This window comes from Rhineura floridana, chromosome 3 (genome assembly GCF_030035675.1).
Source record: "Rhineura floridana isolate rRhiFlo1 chromosome 3, rRhiFlo1.hap2, whole genome shotgun sequence".
In the NCBI taxonomy this organism is placed as follows: Eukaryota; Metazoa; Chordata; class Lepidosauria; order Squamata; family Rhineuridae; genus Rhineura; species Rhineura floridana.
Genome location: NC_084482.1, coordinates 22,481,975 through 22,507,954, shown reverse-complemented (window position 1 = coordinate 22,507,954; position 25,980 = coordinate 22,481,975). Strand labels below are relative to the sequence as shown.

Sequence of the window (25,980 nt, the reverse complement as noted above, 5' to 3'; positions counted from 1 at the left end):
GCAAGTGCACATGGCATTCACACTGATGAGAGAGGTAGGTGGGGCAGGTATCTGGGCTTATTGAAGCCCGCACTGTCTGTATGGGGGGGGTGCCTGGGAGCTCCCTCTCTGTGATCCACAGCAGGGTCAAGTTGCAGGACTCGATGCTGCTGCAGATTGTGTAATGGGAGCGCCATCCTCCCATCCTAAGGAGGGCCCTTGGCCAGGGCCCAACCTGGCTGCCCTCTGGCACCAACCCTGTTATTATTTATTAAATTTATATCCCACACTTCCTCCCAAAGGAGCCCAGGGCTGCAAACAAATAACAAAATGCTAAAAACATCTATAAAACAAGACAACACAACTTTAAAAAAAAATATTTAAAAATGTCTTAAAAACAATTCCAACATAGATGCAGACTGCGATAGTTCTGTAATGGAGCGAAATGGATACTTGTAGAATTTATAAGAGATGACAGATAATTCAAACGCTTCGTTCTCCACCAGTGGAATATGCTGTGGAATAAGCATGGAACAAATTATCTCAACCATGTAAAAAGTGGCTTCTGCAGTTGATACCAATGGGTGGAAAAAACTAGGTCTGACTTTTCTCAAGTGCACATACACTGTATGGGTTTTTGTTTTTATTAAGTGTGAAAAAACACCTTATTAAATTATTACAGAAGTATTCTAGCACAAAAGCCATGTATCTTCGTGTCATCTTATAGGTTCTCACCATTATACAGACTTTTCATAGATCAGAAAGACTTTGAAAGACAACCTTCTAAAAAAGTCATTATGACATCACTGGTCCTGGCAGAAGGTTGAGAAACCACTGGTTAAATCAAAGCAAGCTGTTCCTTCATCTACTTCATGACAAGTTTACCAGTATCATTCATTTGTATCCTCTTATTAATGTTGTCTACACTATCATCAACCTTACATAGTAGAATGGGCATGTATCAGACTCTAAAAAGCAGGAGCACAAAAAGATCCTTCTGGATCTATGTACTCTAAACTTGCAGTCAGTATGAACATGACACCTTGAAAAGTCACACTGAATATTTTACAAATTCAAAATCAGTAGTAAGTTTGACTCCTTTTTCAAGGCTTAAAAATGAGGATTTGAAGGCAGAAGCTTGAGCTATCATACCAGCCTTCCCTAACCTGAGGCCCTCCAGATGTTGTTGGACCATAACTCCCATCATTCCTGACCGCCTATGCTGCCTGAAGCTGATGAGACTTGGAACCCCAACACCTGGAGGGCACCAAATTGGTAAAGGTTGCATTACAGCAAGGTGGTTTAACCTGCTGTTGTCATTGGCAATCAGGAAATCATGTGCCTGATATTTACGCCAAAACATGACAGAAGAACCCTCCCAGAGTTCTCTATCCACCACCAAATACTCTTGACATAGTGGATTCTCTTACTTAATACCATGTATAAGACACACCACCACTGCCACTCCCTCAAGTTCTCCCTCACTTCATGCTGGGCTGAGCAATATTCAAACAGTAAGACTCTCTCTGGTTGCTTTCAAAAGCCTCCAAAGCAGTGCATGAGGTGAGTGCCCCCCCCATCCTCAGTTTGAGGACTGGTTCTTTCACTTTGGGCTGGAAATTGGAATATTCAGAAGCTATGGACTCCTGAAGCCCAGCGTGAACTGAATGATTTAGGTGGGATATAAATGTAATAATAAATAAATGAAATTTAGTCATCCTGTACTGGGTTTTAGTGCGTCAGGATGCTTACAGATAGATTCTCACCACTTCTGGCCATCTCCAAACCCAAGATAAAAGCAAGAGGGTGACCTGATCCTCTCCAGAGTCCACTGCACGTGCCAAAGGACTTGGGGAAGGGAAGATGTCTGGAACAGCTATAAACAATGGCTGGCGACTAAGGCCCACCACTTTGTGGAACCTAGAATGAGAGTCTACCCTTTTGGCTGAATATATCATGTTATGCATGACATTCTAGTGAGCGAACTGTATTCTGTATCACAATTAATTTTAGTTTCAGCCTTCTTAACCTGGCTTTTCCTTTGGTGTACCTCAATCATGAGTATGTTACAATTTACCTTTCCAGCTCTCTTCACTTTGCTCCAACATATGCAACAGACACACTGAGGTACCATCTGCACTATACATTTAAAGCACTATGATACCACTTTAAACAGTCATGGCTTTCCCCAAAGAATCCTGGGAAGTGTAGTTTGTTAAGGGTGCTGAGAGTGGTTAGGAGACACACACACCCCGAGCTACAATACCCAGAGTGGTTTAACAATTAATCCCTCTTCCCAGGGAACTGGGAATGAGCCATTATACTTTGCCAGACTTAACATAGCTATTCTTCAATATATTGAAGTTTTCCTGTTTCCTTCCACCCCATCCCCTACCAGCTCTGTTTTAAAAGGAAGATTTCATGCCTCATCAATACTCACAGAAGAAACTATCCAGCACAGCATCCCAGTGAAAGGGGCCAGCTGACCTTTAATGTATCACAGTGAAAAAGGGGGAGGAAGCATCTCAACTCAGGAAGTGTCAACAACTCAGTAAGACAATGCCATGCCATCTCTCATGACCTTCACTCTTGCTATAAATAACAAAGAGGGTATCTCCCATCTGACCCCATAGCTTGGTAATGGGGAGGTGGATGATCTAGAATAAAGCAGAGAGATTTTCCAGAACCTTCTAAAAATGCATACCAGGCATACAAGAGGCTTCAAATACCACGAACAAAGTCATATAAATTCTCTTAAGGTCTTCCCTAGCCTGAATCTGACATTAGAAGTTTTTTAAATTCTATTTTCAAGGCCAAATACTCAAGGTACTATTCTTACTATTGGTGTTCTAAAAGCATGACAGTCCATCTCTGCCCTGACAAACCACTTCCAATGTAATCTCCAGGAAAAAAATTGCTAACCTGATGTGTCAAAAACATTACTTCTAGTGAATCACTCTGAACCTCATCATCAAAGTGGAAAGATTGCCCCATAAATACTATATTTTTATCTTACCAAGTAACCCCATGCAAAATTCCCCAGTTCTAGGGCAGAAAATGAAGAACTGCATATACATCTGTCTTTGATTGTGTAGCCATGAAGGCACTCTACCAGACATCTGTAACAATCATCACAAATTGAGAGTTCAGAGCCCCACAAATTCTTTAGTGCACATCATTAATGGACATTCCAGCCCCAGCAATGCAGTACATTAGAGATAAATCCTTGCCCCACTCAACAAAAGCCCTGATCTCCATACTCAAGAAGTCTATGCAAGAACCAACACTTTTTAAAAAAAGGACATATCCTCTCTTCAATCAAGCCAGCTTGGGCATGCATTAGTGTAGCTGCTGTACCAAGAGCCAATTATTGCCAAAGGCAGTAACTACAGGTACAACACCTCATAAAGAAGGGAGGGAGATAGCACAGGGCTACTGAAGTTAACTTCAACCAACCTTTTGAGTAGGTTGAACTCGTGGCAATTTTAACCAAGTCTAATATTAATTTACGGCCATACTACCCTGAACACGCCCGATCTCGTCTGATTTCGGAAGCTAAGCAGGGTCAGGCCTGGTTAGTACTTGGATGGGAGACTGCCTAGGAATACCGGGTGCCGTAGGCTTAGAGAAAGGCAATGGTAAACCACCTTTGAATACCTCTTACCACGAAAACCCTATGAATACATCCAAAAAAGATGCATAGGGTCGCCATAAGTCGCAATCGACTTCAAGGCATGTAACATTAATTTATCTCAGGATTACAAACGAGAGCTTTTCACACCCAAATACATCGTTTGCTTCTCCTTAAGTTAAAGATATAGTTTGAGATGGGGGGAAGGGAAGAGGAGAGACAGAGGAAGGGGGGCAACCTGCTGCATTATGCGGGGACATAGTGCTCAGGCATAGGGCAGATTTCAAGCAAGCTAGATAAGAACTGTAAGGACATACCCCTCCCCAAAGTAAGGTAGGCTGCCAACAAACATACCATAAATGGGAAGGGCCTCAGCCCTGTAACGTAAAAACGGGCTAGGGACAATAACAATCAGTTTTTCATGAAGTAGCTTTTCGCTTCAATGATGGATTGAAGAGGGGGGAGGGGACTCCCTCCCCCGCTTTTAAAAAATCTTAAAGCACAATCTAGATTACAGAATATTCTCAGTGGCCAGTATAAGAAGAAAAGGAAACATATTGCCTTCAAACCTTTTATATACAAAAGTTCATTCACTCCCTCTCCTTGTCTTTCCTTCAGCACCCCCGCGCCAAAAAAAGCCCCTTAGCCCCGCCCCTTGGAAGACACGCCCTCCCTTTCAAACCCAGCCCAGCTACTCACCGGGCAGGGGCTCCTCCCGCCCGCCGGTGCCTCCTCCCCTCCCTCTGCACAGGCCGGGGCTGCAGGGCGAAGCCCGAGATCCCCAAGAGAGGGGATGATACTCAACTAGCAGCTCCGTGCTTCGGGAGGGGAGGGAGCGGGAAACCGACGGCGGTGGCGGCTTTGGGAGGCGACAGCCCCGGCAAGATATACCACCCACCCCCTGGCTCCTCTCGGCGATAACAATAGGGCTGCCGGCGCAGCATCTCCGTTTATATAGCGCGCACCACGTGACTCGCTCCCTCGGTTCCCTCCCTCATAAACGCGTGGGGGAGGCGCGGGGTAGTATGGGAAATGTAGTCGCTTCCAGAAGGCTGCGCTGTCTCCGCTGAAGGGGAAACGCAGGGGAAAGAGCTGGTTCAGGTAAAACGGCATCATCCCAAGTGAAGATGGAAAGAGCGCTTTGCACACTGGGAAATGGAGTCATGAAAAGGAGGTAGAAACTGGAAGCTTCAGAAGAGATGAAAAGCAGGCTTGCTGTTCCAGACACTCCATCCAGCGGCCGCTAGAGTTAGGTACAACGCAGCTCTTCATGGTTTTCGCCACCTCCTTCACCCAAAGCGTACTGTTATGTAGAAAGCCATTACATCTCCTTCTGCTAGCTTTCCATATTGTATACAGAAGAAATACATAGCCAACCTTGCATTTGACATTCTCCACGGTGTCAGAGTACCCCAGATGACAGAACGAATTCGAAACAAGGGGAATACTACAGTCACTATTAAGTACTTCCCTTTGCTATTTAGGTAAACTCGACAAATCCAGAACCGGGAAGAGCACTGAACTTTCTCACACTGTGAGCAGAAGCCAAATCTGTGTTTCAAGATTTCAACTATGCAGCCTAATCCTATATAATGTATATAGTACATGCAACCACTTCATTTTTGTTTTCAATTAATGCAAGTGTAATTGGTGTAACACAGCAAACTAGGAAAGAGAAGAGAGGAGACTCACTACATTTTAGCTCAGACCCAAAACAAAAATGTCTTGCCACACACCCAAGTAGTTTTGCTATTTGAATGTGTACATCTCTAAATTTAGGTGCAAACTTTTAACATTTTAACAGAGGCCACACGTTAGTGGTTTAATGTTACATGTCTCAAACAGGGACCTCTTTGAGCAGAATCCTCACCCCAAATCCTATTGAGACTTGAGAAGGCCAGCCACATGAACCTCAGTGCTGTAGTCACCTACTCTGATTGCACTTGAAATAAAGTAAGGCTACAATTCCTGTATGCACTTCACTCCCAGGTAAGGCCCATGGATCTCAAAAGGACTTAGTAGTGCAATCCTATACATATAACCTATGTAAAACTGGGTATAGGATTGCAGCCTTATTTCTCAACAGGCATACATAGGATTATCTGAGTGAGTGTAAGTGCACCCATTTTGCTGGAGCTAAGCAAGCCTGGGTCTGGTTAGTGCCCGAGAACCTTATATATATATGCTGCTCTTCCAATTGGAAAAAATATGCTTGTTCGAGAGAATATTCCTATTCCCATAATTCAACTAAGTAATTGTACCAGTGCAAGGTTTGGCACTAGTGCAATGGGACTCCCCCTCCCCCCATTCCATGCTCACTCTGCAGGATCCCCAAATCTGCTCCAGAGGCTTGGGGAAAACCCAGAACCAATTTAAGGGGCATAGAGAGGAGGAAATGGAGAACATTCTGGTGCACAAAAAGAAATTCTGAGGGAACCAGCGACTTAGTGCTACTTTGAATACAATCCTTTATCTGTATCCAGCCACCTCTTACAGTAGCTTGTTACACATAATGTTAAGCCATGGTTTGTTGAAGCATGAGTTAACCGTTAGATGTCCCAAAGATAAGCAAACAAACTATAGTAATCGCCACAAGCAAAGTCTCCCCTGCCAATCTTAAAAAGCACAGGCTGTCAGGTACTGGGAAAGGTGCTTCTTTAAGTATTTGGGCCCCAAGTCAAATGGGGCTTTGTAAACCGGTACCAACACTTTGTATTGGACCTGGTGGCTAACAGGCAGCCAGTGCAGTGTTTTAAAAACTGATATAAAATATGATTCCTTTTCAGTGCTCTGCAAAATAGCCTGGCTGCAGCACTTTGAATTGGCTGCAGCGTCTGGACAGTCTTCAAGGGTAGCCCTACATAGAACACATCGCAGTAGTCCAAACAAGAGGTCATTAGAACATGGACTATCCTCACCTAGCAAGCTATGAAGGTGAAAGTGGTGGTAGGAGAGAAAACTCATCAGTGAGTGTAGTCACATTAAGAGTGTGAACACACTTGAACCCAGCTCAAGAAAAATAGCAATTCTGGAGATTAAGCACAAAAGGACTGGCAGCAATCAGGTGTATAAGGAGCTCACCAGGAAGCGCACAGAGCTAGACAGCCTTGAGGTTGGTAGGTTATTTATTTATTTATTGTATTTGTATACCACCCCATAGCGGAAGCTCTCTGGGCAGTTTACAGCAACTAAATAGTTAGATAGTTGGCACTTTGCAATTTCTTAGCCTAAAACATCTCAAGTATTGTGACAAGAGTTCCAGAATGCTGGCTATCAGGATAAAGAAAAAGCTAACCAAAAATCTTGTTCCATAAGAACAAATTGGGGGGGGGATTTATGACCTATTACTTATAGGAGAAAAATTTATACAAATCTTATTGATGTACTTGTTTTATAATAACTTATATTCCACCCTTCCTCCCAAATCTTGATGCCCCAACCCACACAAACTGCAACTTACCTGGAAGTGATGGCCCAGGAGGGACTATTGGACGATCAGCAGGGTCTCCTCAATTGTCCTACATTTGGCAATGAATTAAGCCAGATTTTCAAAAAGATCCAATATTTCAAAGTCCTGGACTTGGATGCGTTCACAGGCCAATTATATAGGATGTTTGGGGACACTCTTGTCCCTCATATGGTAAAACTTTTCAATAGTATTTTGGAAGGTGACCAAGTGTCTCAGAAACTGAGGTTTATTAGAATCATTGTTCTACTCAAACTGAGCAAGGATCTTATCATCAAATATTATTGATTTATCAGGATGCCAAGTTCTTCACCAGCACAACGGCATCCATAACTCCATCTCTGGTCAAGAGGCACTAGATTGGCTTTATTATTAACACGCTGTGAATCCCACATGCCATTTCCTTAATGCAATCTTATAGCAAAAGAAACAGGAAAACTGGTGGCGATTGTGCCCCTTGACACAAGTGAAGCTATTGACACGCATGGCTGAGATTTCCTATTTTGACAACTTTGCCACATGCATTTTTGGGCAAAATGTGTTACAATACACTTCAACCTATACTAAGCCAGTCAAGCTTTGATATGGTCGATGGCATAGATTCAGTGGGGTATAACATGGGGAGAGGCACAAAGCAGGGATGCCTTTTATCACCCGTTTTTTGCTATCCCATTAGGTACACTCCCAATAACAGGGGTCACGGTGAATGGGGTGCCCCATGTGGCCAACCTGTGGGTTATGTGGCATTACAGCTTTAAAACTCTAACATATCAATTCCAGAGCTTTTGCAGGTCATCTCCAGATGTGGCAAAGTGGCTGGGCTGGAAATGAATCCCAAGAAATCCCAAGATGCTTTGTTTCAACAAGCCCTCTAACCTGAAAATCATTAAAGTGAAGTCATGGGATTTAAGCCATGACCCAGCTCATGAAAGTGTTTGGGGGTAATAATGCCAAAGTGCTAGAACCAACTCAGGAAACTAAATTACACTTCTAAAGGACTGACAGAGATACCCCAAAAATGGCTTTTCATGAATGGACAGAGCAGCAGCAGTAAAAATGACTACCCTTCCAAAATTCTCTTGTCTTTTTCAAGTACTCCCCAGATTCCTACCAAATCACTGCCCAGGGGGCAGAAAATGTTAAATAGCTTAACGCACAAGGCAAGCGGTCCTGCTTAAGAACTACTGTGTTGTCTGAGAGGTTGAGTCAGGGAGGTGTGTTTCCTGACTATTAAGTGGTACCACGATACTGCACACTTAATGAGCATGTGGATAGCCATTCAGGAATTGGTGCAATGTCCCTGGAGACACATGGAATATAACCCACATAACAGAGACAAATTGTAGGCTGTACCCTTCTTGACTCACCTACCAAAGATTTTGGGAGGGCATCTTTAAGCCCTTTGCAAGGGCAAACTTATAGGTCTAGAACACTGGGCCACAAGGCTAGTGCCACCGCACACTCTTCCCCCTACTTCTGGTTGTCATCCACTGTTCTTCCAACAGGACAAACTGATTTGCTTTAAGGGAAGAGTGTGTGTTGGTTTGCTCTGAGTTAGGGACATAAAAGACCCAGTTGAAGTAAAAACTGAAGAAAAGCAGAATCCATTTGGCTGAGGATTCATCAAGTGGTCCACTTGACATCAAATTCCACAGTATGGAGTCCAGCAACTAGACCCCGCACAGCATTCAAAACTCTATCCTTGACCATTCTGTCTACATCAATTGTCTCTCCTCAATGTATGAGATTTTGTGTGAGGAACGGACTAGTTAGTCACACGAGGTGCTGCTACAAGCATGGAATGGATGACAGACTGAACCAGCGACCTGGTAGAGTTACCTGGTCTAGACAACTTTTCCAATCTGTTTCAACTAAAATAAGGGGAAACTGAAAGTCTTCCACAGATGACATCTTACCCTGTATACATGTAATAAGATAAACCCACAGGCATGCCCTAAATATTGGATGGGATCTCCCTGGCATGTTCTGCCACATGTGGTGGATGTGCAAAAAGGTTCAGAGATTTTGGGCTGCGAGCTTAATATCATTATAGAATTAAAGATTCCTTGTGTTCCCCAAGGCTGTTTCAGTGTTGTACCCAGGTCTGAAGTCAGAGTGAAATCAATCTAGATAATCCATTTCATTCAGGTACACCTACAATTGGCTAACCACCACTCTCAATCTTCTTGCCCAATGAAGGGAAATTTGCAAGTATACTAAACCTCCAGATCCAGGGGTTTTTTGACAGGAAGGCGCCCCCAGAAAACACAGTTAAGCCACTAAGCACTGTTTGCATATAACACAAACCATAAACCATGGCTTAGCATTATGTGCAAGCCAGGCTACCCATTACATCCTTGAGTAAAGGCCATTACGCTTTCATTAAACACATGAACAGTAGTACTTTTTTTGGCTGTCCAGTGGCAGAGGAAGAAAATTTAGGGAAACCAGAGCTATTGGCACACACACTGAACAGATGCTAAGTTTAGCCTAATTCACATGGACATGAGGTTAAAACTGAAACAGGAGTCACTGTTGTTGATGCAATGGTGTCTGGTCCTAAAGCTAATTTTGCCACACTAACTGACCACTTCATGCATAGCCAGAGTCTAGAATGAAGTTGGTGCCATCTAGCAATAAGATCTTCACAGTTATGGAGCACTTAGGCCCAACACAGGACATTGTCTGTAAAAATGAAATGAACATGAAAAATCCAAAGACAGCATGAATGATTAAAACTTGTACAACTGCTGGTAAGGGGTTTTTTCAAAGTTGCAAGTGAAACTGGACAGATTTTTTTCCACAACACTTCAGTTAAGAATTCATAGTGCCACTGACTGGAACCAAGCCAAGGGATAGTGGTTGGCTAGGCTTTTTTAATGTCAGGAGTAATTATCCTTTTATATTATTTGAAATTCAAAAGGGTGAAGGAAACAAGGGCAGAATGATTCAATGGGATAAATAAGAAATCTTAAACCTTTGGAAGTTATTACTTAAATATATCAATGGCATATCAAGCACTGAGGTTGGGATAAATTAAGAATCCCACCAGGAAGGGTGGGGAGGGGGAGGAGAGATGAAGTGGACAGAAATTGAATTTCAGGGGTGAGACTGTCTAGACAAAAGATTAGGAAAGCCTTGAAGCAGCAAAATGTATCTTCATTTAATAGATACAAAACAGCTGCAAGCATTAAAAAAGGCCAGAAGGCAACACTTAATTATGTAGCTGAAACTGACTTAAGCTCATCAGCTTGATTATGAGAATCGGGTTATCATACTTTGGACACATAATGAGAAGACAGGATTCACTAGAAAAGACAATGCTGGGAAAAACAGAAGGGAGTAGAAAAAGAGGAAGACCAAACAAGAGATGGATTGATTCCATAAAAGAAGCCAGACCTGAACTTACAAGATCTGAACAGGGTGGTCCATGACAGATGCTATTGGAGGTCGCTGATTCATAGGGTCGCCATAAGTCGTAATCGACTTGAAGGCACATAACAACAGCCACAAATCATGGGGTAGTTCCTGGAGGTACAGTGCACCCTTCAATCCACAATCCATAGAGTTAATGCTTATGCCATTCAACTAACCACTCACTTTCACTTACTATATAATGGAATGGACCAAGGAATTTCAGAAGGAAATCACCCTGTGCTTTATAGATTATAGCAAAGCCTTTGACTGTGCAAATCATGAAAAACTATGGAATGCTTTAAAAGAAATGGGGGTGCCACAGCATCTGATTGTCCTGATGCGCAACCTATACTCTGGACAAGAGGCTACTGTAAGGACAGAATATGGAGAAACCAATTGGTTCCCAATTGGAAAAAGTGTGAGACGGGTGTATTTTATCACCCTATTTGTTTAATCTATACGCAGAACATACCATATGGAAAGTGGGATTGGACCAAGATGAAGGAGGTGTGAAAATTGGAGGGAGAAATATCAATAACTTAAGATATGCAGATGATACCATATTATTAGCAGAAACCAGTAATGATTTGAAGGCAACACTTAATTATGTAGCTGAAACTGACTTAAGCTCATCAGCTTGATTATGAGAATCGGGTTATCATACTTTGGACACATCATGAGAAGACATGATTCCCTAGAAAAGACCATAATGCTGGGAAAAACAGAAGGAAGTAGAAAAAGAGGAAGGCCAAACAAGAGATGGATTGATTCCATAAAGGAATCCACAGACCTGAACTTACAAGATCTTAACAGGGTAGTTCATGACAGATGCTCTTGGAGATGACTGATTCATAGGGTTGCCATGAGTCGTGGTTGACTTGAAGGCACATAACAGGTTCATTAAACACTTTTTAACATCTAGGGAACTACTCTGGTATGACTTTTTTTTTAAAAAAAGGCCATGCCCTCTAAAGGCACACACACACACACACAAAACCACACACACACACACACAAAACCACACACACACACACACACAAACACACCTGGCCCAACATTTGGCACCTCTCTATGTACAGTTGACATCCTTCTCAGTTTCTTGATGCAGAGATTCTTTTGCAGCAAACAAGGTCCCAAGGATGAGATCCAATTCACATGTTGTACAGCATCACTAAGTGATGCTGCATTTTCTGTGATGGCAATTTGTGAATATTTTGCAACTCCTCCATGAAAACATGACAGCAGCAATTTTGGATAACAATGGCTCTCAAAGTGATCCATTCAAAGTAGGATCAGGCGTCAAACAGGGATGCGTCATTGCTCCGACCTTATTTGCTATTTTCATCACCATGATTCGACACCTTGTTGAGGGGAAACTTCCCACTGGCATGGAAATCACATATCAAACAGATGGAAAGCTTTTTAATCTCAGTAGGCTGAAAGCAAAAAGTAAGGTAATTACAACCTCTGTCGTAGAACTTCAATATGCCGATGATAATGTAGTCTCTGCACATTCAGAGGAAGATCTTCAAACTATCCTAAATGTCTTTGCAGAAGCATATGAAAAGCTTGGCCTCTCACTTATCAAAAAAACCAAAGTGCTTCATCAGCAAGTGCGAACCAATCCCTCTGTGGCGTCATCAGTTCAGCTTAATGGTGCGACGCTGGAGAATGTCAACCACTTTTCTTATCTTGGCAGCCATCTCTCTGTGAAAGCTGACATCGACGCTGAAATTCGGCATTGTCTGAGCTCTGTGAGTGCCGCATTCTCCCGAATGAAATGTAGAGTGTTTGAGGATCGGGATATTCGCAGGGAAACCAAAATGCTTATTTACAAAGCCATTGAACTACTGACCTTACTGTATGCCTGTGAAACATGGACCATCTATAAACGCCACTCCCAACTTCTTTTAAGATTCCACCAATGCTGCCTCCGGAAAATTCTGCAAATTACTTGGGAAGATAGGCGGACTAATGTTAACGTATTGGAAGAAGCAAAGACTACCAGTGTTGAAACAATGATCCTCCAACATCAACTTCGTTGGATGGGCCATGTTGTTTGAATGCCTGATCACCGTCTTCCAAAGCAGCTACTTTACTCCCAACTTAAGGATAAAAAACGGAGTATCGGTGGACAGCAAAAGAGGTTTAAAGATGTTCTCAAAACTAATCTAAAAAAATGTAACATGAACATTGAGATCTGGGAAGGCTTGGCCCACGAGCGTCCCAATTGGCAGTCAGCCATTATCAAAGGTGCTATGGGCTTTGAAGAAGCACAGGTACAGGGTGAAAGGGACAAACGAGCTAAGCAAATCCTCATCGTGACCATCTTCCATCTGGAAACCTATGTCCTCACTGTGGGAGGCTGTGTGGATCCAGAATTGGCCTCCACAGTCACTTATGGACCCATTGTTAAAGACCTTACCCTGGAAGACAATCTTACTTGGCCACGAGTGACCGCCAATGAATGAATGAATGCTGCATTGTCTGTGATGGCCAGTAACTCCCATATTATGCAAGGACCCAGAACAGAATAAAAAAAGTGAACCACAGCCATGTTGTAGTTTATAGTTTAGCAAAAAACAAATATACATAACACAAACCATTACACCAGAAAGAATGGCAAACTTATGAGCTACCTTCACTGATGCTTGCAGGAAAACACACACCCACACACCATCCAGGTGTTCTTGAAACATAGGTTTGGGGAGCAGGAAAGTAAAAAATTATGCTGCCACTATGCACTGAAAGTTACATCCTGCTGAGAAGACTAGACAGAGAGCGGATGACAATAGCCAGTTCGGAAGTCATGGTCTCGGACTGATCTAGTTTCATATCCAAGTTGGAATGGCGCCCTTTAAACTAGTTTCCAAGTTCAAAAAGTAACAAGAAACTGTAGCTTAAGACACCAGGATTTCTTCAGGGAAAGGAAAGGGACAAGTGTATGGGCACACAGTTCCTCTCTGATCCAATAAATCATGCTTTATTGGACTGAGATCATAGTGGCAGAAGTAGGTCACTATTGTCTCAACAGATACAACAGAACCACCAGAGTGTAAGCTCTGTCATTTGGCCTGCACCCATCTTTGATTATTGCTAGGCAGAGGCCAATTTACAGCTCTAGGGTTCAATTGGGGGTGGATCTCTTTCAGTTAACTGCTTAGCCTAACTGTAGCAGAAAGAGTAAGCATATGTTTCTGCATACCAACCAGTCATATGGTCATTACCAGGAGCTGAGATGAGTAAATTTGGCTTTGTTCAAAACAGGGACCACTAAAATGTGAACTCCTCTGGGCCATTTCAAATAGTGGCTCCATCACTATTTCAAGTCTGACCGAGCATTCTGCTGAAGAGTACAAATTGTTGATTGCAGAGCCTTGGTATTCCTTTAAACAAGGAATCCCAACTTTGGCTGGTTTCCATTCTGGAGGGAGGCTATGTCATAGCTGTACACTCCCAGCACCAAAGGCAACTGATTGACTGACAACGTGATTTTTATTGGCATATATATGACAAGATTTAACATTTTCATTTCTGCTTAAAAGCTGTAGAGACACAACTGCTAGAGTTTGTTTTTCTTCATTGACTTTATTTCACTTGACCTGACCCAGTTTCCTGCCTCCTTGCGAGACAACATACTAAACCTAATTTATTTAAATAAAAGTTCATTACATTCTGGTAAAAATACCAAGTAAAAATGATTTGCAAAACCCTCAAATAATCTAGTACTGAGAAAAATATTAACTAGCTTTTAATTTAATAAAATGAAAGTTATTTTTCCCACCTCTCCAGCTTAGGTTGAGCACAGCCTGCATCAGCTTCCAGCTCTATGGCCACTGCAATATCTATGAAGACTTAATTGTGCATTGCACACTGTGACATATGAGTTTGCAGCTTCATCCAGAGATTTGTCTCTTTGCTTGGGGGGTGGAGGGGCTGGAAGGCTAGAAGTACGTGGGCTTTTCCCCCTCAGACAAGTTGTCCTCCTGTGACTTTAAGAGTATCATCGCTAAAGCTGTTAACAGATCCCCATGGTTTTCTCCAAGGCTCTAAAAATACATTTTGGCATCCATTTCAGAAGCCTTTACCTAAGAGACTGGTTGTTAGAAATGGACAAGTAGGCACTTTTGTCACCCAGGGAGCTTTCACAGGCTTTTCTGTAAGTGCTATAGACTATAGCTAGATGAGTTGTTTCTTGGATAATGTAACTGGTCTCCGGTGGGATTTCATTCAAAGACCTACATCAATTCTACATATTCCAAATAAGCATTCCACAAGGTTGTTGTTTAACATGCACCTTTTCCCCTCTGTCTTAGTGAGTTGTGTTACTTAACAGCTCAGGATAGCAATTTTATTATTTTGCATGTGCAGTCTCTTCAATTGGAGTGCAGAGTAGTCACAGGCAGCCTGATGGATGCTAGATTTCACAAGACATGAGATCTTCTAACTTATACTAGCAGAGAATACAGCTACATATCAGTCACACTTGGGCAGGTGTGTGCACACATACACCCCTACCTAAAACAAGGTCTGAAAATCAGAATAGGAACGAAGTCTCTACCTCACATTGGCCAAAAAACCTTGAAAACCTCCTAGGCTGTATTAGCCATATACATACCCCAGGGGGTTGAACAGCTGGGTAGACTATCAAGAGGTTCCTTAGAATGGATGCTCACTTCTTTAGGGGTGCCCAGAGCATCTATCACAACCACCTAGCGTCACCTATAAAAAATGTAGCAGTTGCACTTTGCAGGCAAATGTCCCCCTTACCCCCATTATATATAATTGCAAATCCATCACTGGTCAGTGTGGCAGTTTTAACAGGCAAGTGGGTGTAGCCATGTCATGGAACTCCCAACAAGCAGCTGTGGGCTTACAAAGGACGTCTACAGCATGCCAGCAATGGTACAGGTTGTTCACCTAACAGAAGGCAACATGCTATGGAAGCAAGATGAATTCCAGTTGCTTTTGTGGGTCTCTGTTAGTGTCCATGTGCCAAAACAGGCAAATGAAGCTGTGTGCATGAGAGAAGATGCAGCAAATTCAAGTCCTCATCTATTTTAAGATGATGTGGTAACTATCATTGGTTTCAGCTGTAAAGAAAGCAGAGCACCATGAGACTGGCTGAACGCAATGAGTACAATCCCCTTGGCCAGCACCCCACACTTCATTGCAATTAATGGAAGGTGATGTATATTGTATGGCTCTTACTGCATGCTGGATTTGATACTCTATGGTGGGAAGGAATGGAGTTCTTAGGTTTTCCAAAGAAAAAGAAAAACAGACATGGGGAATGGGATAACATACATCATTGTGCACTTAAACAAATGCTTACCTTTCATTGTATCCAAGACAAAACATGATTCATCTTGAAAGTTCTGTATCATCTAAAACAGAAATGAAAAAATAGTTTTTTGAGATCTAGGCATTATTCAAAAGAGAACTACAACATTTTAGATATGCAAACAGTTCAAGCAGAGTGCCCATCTAAAGATTCCCCCTTTCCTTTTAGTAACAGGCTCACCTTGAGAAAATCGTGGATGCCTCACTTCCTTGGTATGCTTCTCGGTTACTACCAACATCAACCCCAATGACCAGGGACTGAGAATAGTCTTTTTTAAAATAAAAAAAAGCTATGCTTGCCCTTCTATAGGAATTTGTAAACTTCCAAGGAGTTTTCCATCCGCTCTCCATCACTTTATGGAGTCTATCCACAACTTAGTTTCCGCTGTCCTGAATTCTCCCGAGAAGACCTGATTACTACTAAACTGCCAATATACTTGGTGCTCCATTCTCATTCAAACCAAGTCTCCCGCAAGAGCAGCTCAAATCCACATACTTTGGTTTAAAGGTATTTCTCTCTCATACACACAAACAGAGTACCACTTGCAGTGGATTTGTTTTCCCTGTTTAAGCATGCTGTTTGCTGGGGGGTTTTCAGCGAGTGAATGCACAATTTAAGCACAGGAGGGTAAAAAACTGCATCATCTTGTTTGTTGAGTCTACTCTAAAACTACAGAGGGGCAGACCCCGCATTGTAAGATGGTGAGAAAGGATATCTACCTCAAAGATGCAGTAGAGGCACTGGAAGCAGTGCTAGCCTGCAACAGGGCTTTAAGCTCCCAACTCTATTCCCAATGCTTCTGTAGACTTTGGGGGTACTCTTACCTCATCACTGATGAGGACATGTATCCCTGTAGGACCTTGTTTGTAGATCTGACTGATTTGTTGAGAGGAAATGCTGAAGAGTTGGGCAATTTTCTCTGTCAGCTCCACAGCAGTCAGTTCTTCTAAGTAGATAGCATGGTAAACTGCACAAGCAAAAGGAGTTAAGCAAGGAGCACATTCAGGATGGCCAGAAGGATAGAAGGGGAAGCACAAAGGAGAGGATGTAGAAAGCTGAACAGAAAACACTAAAAAACCCTCAACATGGCAAATTGCTATATTTAGAGTAGTGCTATATTCCCCATATTTATCTTAATCTACCTCATCCTCCATAGACTGAGGCAATCAACAACAGATATAGCTACAGAGTATTCTCTGTAAGATTAAAAATAAATGCACACACTTCTTCAGCCACTAAAAGCTTGCTTGAATAAGTCTTATTATTCACTTCCAGTAGATACTGCAGTCTTGAAGATACACAGGTCATGGGCATTTCCATGACGCCTACAAGTTGCCTAGGGTTGTATTTAATATAGTGCTAATGTGAATGTTCTGTCAGCACAAGGATTTCTCCTTGCACAACACAACATAAAGTTCTCTCCCTCTCCTCCCCCCCCGCACCCCCTAAATCTGTTCTGGGGGTTCTCCCAAGCCTCTGAAGAAGATCTGGGGATAGCATGGGGTGCACATGGGGTGGTGGTGAAGGAGGGAAGGTCCCATTATGCTAGTAGTAATCCTTGCATGTGCCTAATGAACACCACCTCTAAAGAACACTTCTTATTCACAGGGCTGTCCTGCATTTAAGAAATCGTAGCTGATCATATGAGTTTTGATCAATTCAATTCTTTAAATAGGCATTAGTTCATATGTGACTAAAATAATAGCTCAAAAGAAATGTATATTGGGCATGCCTCTTTCAAAGTAGGTACCATCTCACAACACACATTCCTGTACAAGGAGAAGGAATGGCTCTTCTAAGACAGAAATCCACGGGTGATGGTTGACAAGTAGGTCCATCAAAATTTTATATATTACATACACCCACATATATACTGTTGCCCAATCAATAACAGTATACCTTTAATTGATTTTAAAAATTGATTACAATATTCTTAGACTAAATAGTCTAAATCACCCTTTCACAGCCTAAAGCCCTCTAGATATTTTGGATGACAGCTCCCATTGTCCCTTAACATAGCCATGCTGGCTGAGGCTGAGGGGAGTTATAGTTCATCATCAAAAGGGCACCAGGTTGGGGAAGGCTGGACTGAACATTGTACCCCTACTAATTTGGAGACACCAGAGCTTTTACTGGAACAGAAGTGCCATTTCATTTTCTGCATTAAGCTAAGTGCATGAAGATAAAAATGCAGGTCATGACCACCATGGTAACAACAAAACCAAGAATGAGACATCTCCTGGTTTCAAAGTACCGCTGACCCACCCACCATGTAACAATGCCTTGCAGAGATGTCATTCCATAACAAGCGCCTTTGGCTCTATTAGCGAAAGGAGACACCGACTCTACTTTCCTAAAGCCCTTACCAAAGAAAGTATTGTTGGCTGCATCTCCATCTTCATGCTTCTGCTGGTCCCTTAGTTGCTGTGACTCTTGGCAGACATAGATGGTCAGCCTTGGCCGTACCATCCTGTGGGCAAAGGAAGATGTGAGCACTCCAGAGTTAACAGGGATTATTTTAAGGGTAGGGCCAGGGACAGGAGGAAAGAGAAGGATAACTTGATTAAGCAGCACTTTAATAGCATTTACATGGTGGCAAAATGCTTCACAACTGTGCTTGGCCAATTTGGACATCCAGAAAAAGGACATGGTGCAGACCTCCTAGGGAGAGCTTCAGAGGGTTGGTGGAGGACTGTATGTCTGAATACTCCTCTCCAGTCAAGAAGCACAGGACTGTACAAAATCCCATCCAAGGTGGGGAGGGAGGAGGAAGAGAATGACTTCATCATGATTCTACCTTGCTCCTCACCTCCCGGAAATCAGAGTTGTCACCATTTTCTCCAGCCAGACTGCATAATTTGCCTGAGTTTTGCTGGAAGAGTGAAAGCCGTATGTGCTGTTGCAGAGGGGGGTGGGGAGGACACTGAACTGCAGGGTGCAGAGACTCCTGTGGTGGTGCAGATAGAACTCTTCAATTGGGTCAAAAAAGAGAAAGAAATGGGTGGAGATGGGGTAATAAAAAGGTGGGGGTGATGACCCACGGTGGTGAACAGGGAAGAGTACATGAACCAGAGGGGATAGAAAAAGTAAAAAGATGTGTGGTAGTGTAGAGCATGCTACAGGGTAGAGAGAGAAAGGGGAGTCAGAATACATTTTTAAAAAGACACAGAACGGTTGAAAAAATGCTTTTCTGCTATTAACAGAAGTTAAATGAAAGTGGTCCTCAAAAGTTATTTCAGTTGTGCTCTAGGTACTATTAGTAAGATGGTCTCTCTAAGTGCACTCTTTTAGTACTGCCAAGATGGCTGAATTTGTAGAGTGTAATATTATGTATTATTTATGTTGCTCAGTAGTGCAGATGTCTGCAAGAAGTGTTCATAAACTTTTTTAAAAATAAACAAAACCAAAACCCTGCAACCTGCATTCTGAAGTGCTGCGATCCTTGGAGGCCTGTGCCACATGCTTTTGCCAAATGACTGAACAGCACTCCATTCTTGTAACCCAGGGAAACAAATGCCTGCTACTAATATGTTATCAATTTGCTTGGTAAGCTTTTGTTTGTGCTCCAAGGTAGGTCACTAATTTCCATTCAACAACTGGAGGCAGAGGGGCATCCTACCACTGACCCATCTAGCCCAGTGCTATCTATTTTGACTGGCAGCAGCTCTTCCAAGGTCTCAGGCAGGGTTCTCTCTCTGCTCTGTCACCCAAGATTCATTAACTGGAGATGATCTAGATTAAGCTTTCAACTTGACACGTGCAAAGTAGACTCTATCCGTGGTCGATTCCAGTGCTTACAATCAGATTTAAAATAATCCTCAAAACACAGCTCTCTCCCCACTCTCACTTGAAGGCACTGTTGTGCCTTCTTCAGGTGGCTTTTCCAACCGCCTATCCAAATCAAGCAGCAGCACATCATTGCTTCCCAAATTGTTTTCAGAGCTTTCACCTGCAATCCCACCCCAAATTTACTCAACTCAAACAAGATGTTAGCATCATCATCAAACACAGAGACAGAGCAGTACTCGGTCCCTTTGGAGGTCGTGATGCAGGATTAATAGGAGGTTGTGACATGCTGGGGGAAAGAGTGGGAAGGAGCTTCATTATCAGCGCCAGTGTCCAGTAACATGCCCTGAGACTTGCCTGCTGTCAAGGGCCCAAGTGACATCCCTTCCCCAGTCAGGTCCTCCTCCCCATTTCTTACCACAGTAGCGGTAAGAGGGCGACCTGTTAAGTGCCCTACCCTCCTCAGACCAAACTCCTAATATTACCCCAGCCTTTAATCTCTTATTTGTGACTGTACCCTTAAATCCTCTTACTTTCTCATCATATTCTCTTATTGCCCCCTTTCAGTCCCTTGTAATTTGCTGCCCCTTCTTATGCACCTACATTCCCTGAACAGCCCACACTTTTAACATACTGGGGTGGAAGTAAATATTTTATCAACCCTTGGGGGCAGAGGGAAGAAAGCACTGCTCCTTTTTCCTTTTTGCTCTCTTCTTTTAAGTGAGTCCACTGCATCCCACCCCCAAACACCACTATCTGAACAATCAGAATTGGTCCATTAACTCTGTGGTATGGTTTGGTATTAGCTCAGCTGACCCTTACCAGAAGCCTAACTCGTTGATTTGGGAGCCAGTCAGTATTTGCTTTCTTTAATTGGGACCAGTTAATAACTACTCAAGAAACAGTAGAACATACAAAGTCCTCTCCAGCTCAAAGGGTGTGTATTGGGTGGGTGGGCAATCAGAACCATTGTGGATGTGTTTCACTGAAGGGAAACAATTAAGCTAGATTTATTTAATGATGAAGCACACTCATCCATCCATATTCAAACCACCTTGAAGGGAAGCAAAAACATTTTTAGTGAAATTCTAGTCTTGTACTATGTGCCCAAGAAACGACGCATCAGTCTTTTGCCTGTCCTTCCATAATGCATCCATATTGTATTATAGGATACTTCTGGAGTATCAGGTCCATCCTCATCCATCTCACTGAGGCATTAGTTCAGCCTTGTATTTGACAACCACAGGCAGCAAGAAACTGCAGGCATGAGAGAGACTGGGTTGGAGGAGGAACGGAATATGGTGCCTGTCCCCTCCTCTGAGTCCAGCACAGGCTGCCACAGAAGGGAGAGTGCAGGTAAGGCCAACCAAAATGATCAGGGGTCTTGAGCAACCCCCCTACAGGAAATGTAACATTTGGGGCTTATTTAGAAAAAAGGTGAGGGGGTGCATGATATGCATGGTGTGCACAGAGAGAAGTTTTTCTTCCTGCCATATAATGCTAGAACCTGGAGTAATCCAATAAAGCTGAAGGGTGAGAGATTCAGGACAGACAAAAGGAACAATTTTTCATAGTGCATAGTTAAACTATAGAATTAGCTACCACAAGATATGGCAGCGGCCACTGGTTTAGATAGCTTTAAAGGAGGATTAGACAAATTCATGGAGGATAAGGCTTTCTACAGCTACTAGCGATGATAACTGTATATTCACTAATAGGAAAAAATTGCAGTTTTAAGAAATTACCTATAGCCAACAGATATTTCTATTAAACTTTAAAAAGCAGGGAAATTGGGCAGCTATAGTGAATGCACCAAGGGAGCAGGAGACCTGACCTCCTCTCTGAGATATTGTACTGCCCTACAAATTTGTAAAAATGCAAACACAATTTGGGTTGGTCTTTCACAGTCCAATCCACTTCCTGTGTAGCTTGGAATAATTTGGTAACAGGAATGGGAGTGGGAGGAGAGAAGATTGGATAGGTGGGCAGTGAGCAGTGGGGAAGCCCCTTTTCTTTCCAAAAGGAAAACATTGTGAACAGTATCATTGCTTTTCAGCATGTCCCCCACCTACAGCAGGCACATGTAGCCTCCCACCCAAATTTAAACCAAAGCTGTCCCTGGCCACATCCACACCAGACCTTTACTTCACTTTAGACAGTCATGGTTTGTTCCAAAAAATCCTGAGAAGGGTAGTTAGTGAAGGGTGCTGAGAGTTGCTAGGAAATGCCCTGTACCCCTCACAGAGCTTCAATCAAAGTAGTTGACTGTTAAACCACTCTGGCCACTGGAGCTCTGTCAGGGGAATAGGAGTCTCCTCTCAGCACCTTTCACAAACTACACTTACCAGGATTCTTCGGGGGGAAGCCATGACTGTCTCATGTGAAATCAAAGTCTGGTGTGGGTCTGCCCCCGATTAGCCAAGTCCAGCAGCTCTGAGTCTGGCTTTTAGAACACTGACAGTTGGTTCTTACTGAGCATGTCTGGCCCTATCATTGAGTTCAAGGCAAAATTTCTTAAATTAATTAAAAATCAGCCGGGCATTTTAAACTGCAGAAGATGAAGGTCAGAGTATGGGGCAAGGCCAGTAATAGGATTACAGATACTCTGTGAACATGGCTGTTTTTAATTAATTTCAACAGATTATGAGAACTCTGACAGAAAACAGTCCAAAACGGGACTGTTTTCTCTCTCTCTTTCTCTTTTTACACTTTGAACTCTTTATTCTCTCTGACTGTTTTGTGTATCACCATGAAAACTGAGAGGGTTGTTAAGCAAGCGTTTCTGAGTTCAGGACTATAAGTTTTGTAATGTTTTGTTTTGAAATGAACTTATGGGAAGCATCAGAATGGCATGGGGGTATTTTAAATTCAACTTTGTGGAATGCAAAAAATCCATGTTGGCTATAGTATACAGCCACTCTCGTGGCTGTATAATTACCACCAAGATCAAAGGCACCATAACTCTGAATACCATTCACTAGGAAACACTGGGAATGAGCTGTTGCCCCAGTGTCCAGCTTGTGGGCTGCCCCAAAGGTATCTGGTTGGCCACTGTGGGAAACAGGATGCTGGACTAGATGGACCTTTGATCCAGTCCAGCTGAACTCTTATGTTCTGTGCCCAGCATAGAAATGAAACAGACTGCTGCAGGAAGGATGGAGCTCTGTCCTTCCCCTGCCAGCTCCCAGAAGCCTAGTAATTTTTTTGCCAATAACGTTTGTGGGCTTATTTACAGGGCTGCACTAGTTGCATATGTCAGCAGATTTTCAGGTGCCAGCAATAAAATATAAAATAAATCTTAAACTAGGGAAGCAAACCCGGCCTTCATTACTGACCAGCACATAAAAGCCCAAACTATTTAAAGCCAGTCTGGCTGATACACACCGTCCCTTTAATGCATTGAAGAGTCTGATGCCATCTGCAGGGCCACATATCTGGATGACATCTTCCCTGGTTAATTTCAGTAAATCTGCCCCTAGGATTGAAAAAAAATAAAGGGGAGGGGAGAGGTGGGGAGAGACAATGAACATTTGCTTTAACGTGCAAGACTTCATATTTCACATAATTCCTTCTACATAAATACTGCCTAATGAAAGACATATCTGAGTTTCAAATTCAGAGATGCATCTAGGGTGTCAGCTCTGCAGAAGCCAGCTCATGAATACTTCCCACGGCTGCTTTCAAGCAGGATTCCTATTACCAGGGGAGAAAAGAGACCCAGCCCTTTTACCTTTTCTAATGGACAGCCCACTTCCCTATTGTTTTTAGAAGGATGCAGGAGGTGCATGATTTAAATAAACCAAGTGGTGTTTATGAGATGGGGCTGCTGGATTTCATTAAGCCCCACCTTCCATAATTTAAACACTATTATGGGACTTTACAGAGGTTAGGATGAAGATAGCAGTCTTCATAAACTACAAAGATCTTCCTATATCATTGTGGCAGGGGGAAATGGGCAGAGAGTAGGATATTCCTCAGGGTACAGAGGCAGAAACACTCATGAAGCTTAAAATATATTTCTAAGAATTTTTTTTAAGGGATGGGGAGAATAAATTGTTAGAGGAGTTGACAAGAAAGCTGAGGAATCCAAATGCCAAATCCCCCTTGTGATGTTGCAGAGCAGGAACAAGTGTTTTTGCTATTACCTGAGAAATTTGTGAAAAGCCGTGAGAAAGCTGAGAAGCGATTCCGGTGCAGCCACTGCTGAGCTTCCTGAGGTGTGGATGTTGGCAGGAGGTTCTATGATGGGGTGGGAAGGAAAGAATTGCTTGTTTCTTTACATGCAGGACACAGACCACTTATAAGACTTGCTGCATTATCTGTTACAGTTTTATGCACCCACGGCAGGTCATCCAGAGGAGAAGTTCACTATTATTTATTAATTCAGTTTCCAGACTGCCTTTCAAGAGTTTCATGATCCCAAGCCAGCTTACAATAAAACCTCCATTTCTTAATTTTTTATTTATTTTTATTTAATTAAGCTTATATACCGCCCGACTAGCAACAGCTCTCTGGGCAGTGAACATTAAGACAAAGAGAATAAAATAAAACAAACTAAAGTGCAAATACACAAAACTGCAGATTAAAAAACAAAACTTCTCACAGCAAGCAACATATTCAGTGCCCTGAATTTTAGCTAGCTCAGAATCAACTCTACCCAAGTTTAACATCTGAAATTAGGGGAATGGATGAGGAATGAAACACTAAAATACGAAATGAGACTTACATCCGTAATTGGAGCAGGAGGTTCAGGCTGGTGGTTTGGAGACCCATTTCTAGTTTTAGAAACAGAAACAAAGAAGGAAGTTGGTGGTTGCTTTTCTCTGCTTGTCACCAAATGTTTCTTGATCTGCAATTTGAATGTACCTCTTGCCTATTTAGTCAAAGGGCTGGTGCAGACTCAGAATAAGCCCATCCTTTAATCAGGTTAAGGGATAGGGGGACAGGCCAAGAGATCAGCTTCTTCCCCAGCTCTTCCTTTGAGCACCAGTTTTCCCACTGGCCTTAACAGTGGTTATGGTGGCACTAACCTTAATCCTGATCCATTATTAAGATGAATGTTGTTAACAATTAAAGGTGATGGTGATGCAACCTTTAAATCATGGTTGTTTGCTCTTGTTTTTTTCCAGGGATTTGGGAAGGGGACTTGCAGGTCATCCAACATCCCTGCTCGATGCAGAAAATCTATAGCCAGAGCAGGAGTTCCCTAGCTGTGGCCCATGGAGCACCAGTGGTCTGCAAGCTTCATTCAAGTGGTCCATGGTGTGTCACTCAGAATACAGCTAAAACTCTTACCACAGCACATTACAATTGCTACAGCAGGCAGAATAATCATTAAGAGGTCCACCAAGCCTCTCCGCTGTTTTCAAGTGGTCCATGGGGGAGAGGCTTGGGAACCACTGACCTAGAGCATCCTCAACATATGGCTGTCCAGCCACTACCTGAAGACCTTCAGCCAAGGGAGAAAAGGAAGGTGCAATTTGTACTCAAGAGGGAGAAGAAACGCAAGGGTGTGCAGCAGAGAGGCTGAAGCTATTTGTCTTCCCACAAGGGAGTAGAGCAAATGAGAGAGAATAAGCACTTTCCCTTTCTTCTGACCACTTTGTAGGAAGCCAGCTTTGCTACTTTTTCCTTAAAAAGGCACAATATTAAAAAATGTAAATAATTTCTTTGATGACTTTGCAACCCATCAGGCTAAAGATGTAGATTAAGTGACTAAATAACTTGGGGAAGTGAACGGACAAAAGCTGGAAAAACTCCCACTGCCTGGACTTACCCTTCACTGATGGAGAAACTGCTGTGGGAGCTGCTAAAGCCAGGGGATGGCACATTATTGACATAAGTGATCTCAGGCCATGGAGAACACTGAAAGAGAAAATCTAATTGTGAGAGACTGAGAATAAATCACAGTGCTTCTGAACCTCAAAGCTGCTTCCAGGGGAAGGGAACATACATTCCATGCATTTCCCACACATTTCAGGGACTTTAGTCTCCATGCTTGTGGAGAAACATTTGGAAACGTAGGAAATCTGGGAGAAACCGCTCACAGACAGGGTAAGGATGGAGTAAATCTTCCAGTAGTGGATGGGCAGGGATTTATGGAGCTCTATCCTTCTCCCTTGCCCCTGCATGTCAAACAAAGCAGTCCTTGATAAGCAGAAAAGCACACCTCATTTCTCTGAGCAAAACTGTGTTCACTTAAAGCATCCGTGTTTATTCTAGGCTGAAGCCATAAAATACACACAGCCCCAACTAAAATGATCATTTCTTTACTGTTGCAGGAAACAAGTTTTTTCCCCTGAAAATCAGTCCAACAATCAAACTGGATGGTTTTGTTTTTATAAAGATGTTACATTT

The 25,980-nt window shown here is 42.8% G+C and overlaps 2 protein-coding genes and 1 non-coding gene across 5 annotated transcripts in view; 1 reads left to right on the top strand and 2 right to left on the bottom strand.

Moving 5' to 3' along the window:
• Nucleotides 1-4,554, bottom strand: part of CSRNP2 (cysteine and serine rich nuclear protein 2) — a 43,972-nt gene extending 39,418 nt beyond the window's left edge. Inside the window, exon 1 of one of the 3 annotated variants that reach the window (XM_061614962.1) lies at nucleotides 4,310-4,554. The gene's annotated coding sequence lies outside the window, so the exon portion shown is untranslated. Of the gene's footprint in view, nucleotides 1-3,964; nucleotides 4,133-4,179; nucleotides 4,254-4,309 lie in introns of those variants that run through there. The other 2 variants (XM_061614963.1, XM_061614964.1) reach the window with 2 other exon arrangements.
• On the top strand, nucleotides 3,484-3,602 carry LOC133382598 (5S ribosomal RNA). Its single transcript, XR_009761995.1, has one exon. It is a non-coding gene; the product is annotated as a 5S ribosomal RNA (ribosomal RNA).
• An 8,487-nt stretch (nucleotides 4,555-13,041) lies between the features above and the next one.
• The window catches only part of TFCP2 (transcription factor CP2), a 43,705-nt gene continuing 30,766 nt past the window's right edge, over nucleotides 13,042-25,980 (bottom strand). Inside the window, exons 8-15 of the mRNA XM_061614961.1 lie at nucleotides 25,400-25,488; nucleotides 24,350-24,398; nucleotides 23,769-23,862; nucleotides 23,008-23,098; nucleotides 18,204-18,307; nucleotides 16,662-16,804; nucleotides 15,829-15,880; nucleotides 13,042-15,586 (exon numbers count right to left, since the gene is read on the bottom strand). Of these exons, the coding sequence (XP_061470945.1) occupies nucleotides 15,549-15,586; nucleotides 15,829-15,880; nucleotides 16,662-16,804; nucleotides 18,204-18,307; nucleotides 23,008-23,098; nucleotides 23,769-23,862; nucleotides 24,350-24,398; nucleotides 25,400-25,488 (660 nt within the window). The 3' untranslated portion in view covers nucleotides 13,042-15,548. The remainder of the gene's footprint in view (nucleotides 15,587-15,828; nucleotides 15,881-16,661; nucleotides 16,805-18,203; nucleotides 18,308-23,007; nucleotides 23,099-23,768; nucleotides 23,863-24,349; nucleotides 24,399-25,399; nucleotides 25,489-25,980) is intronic.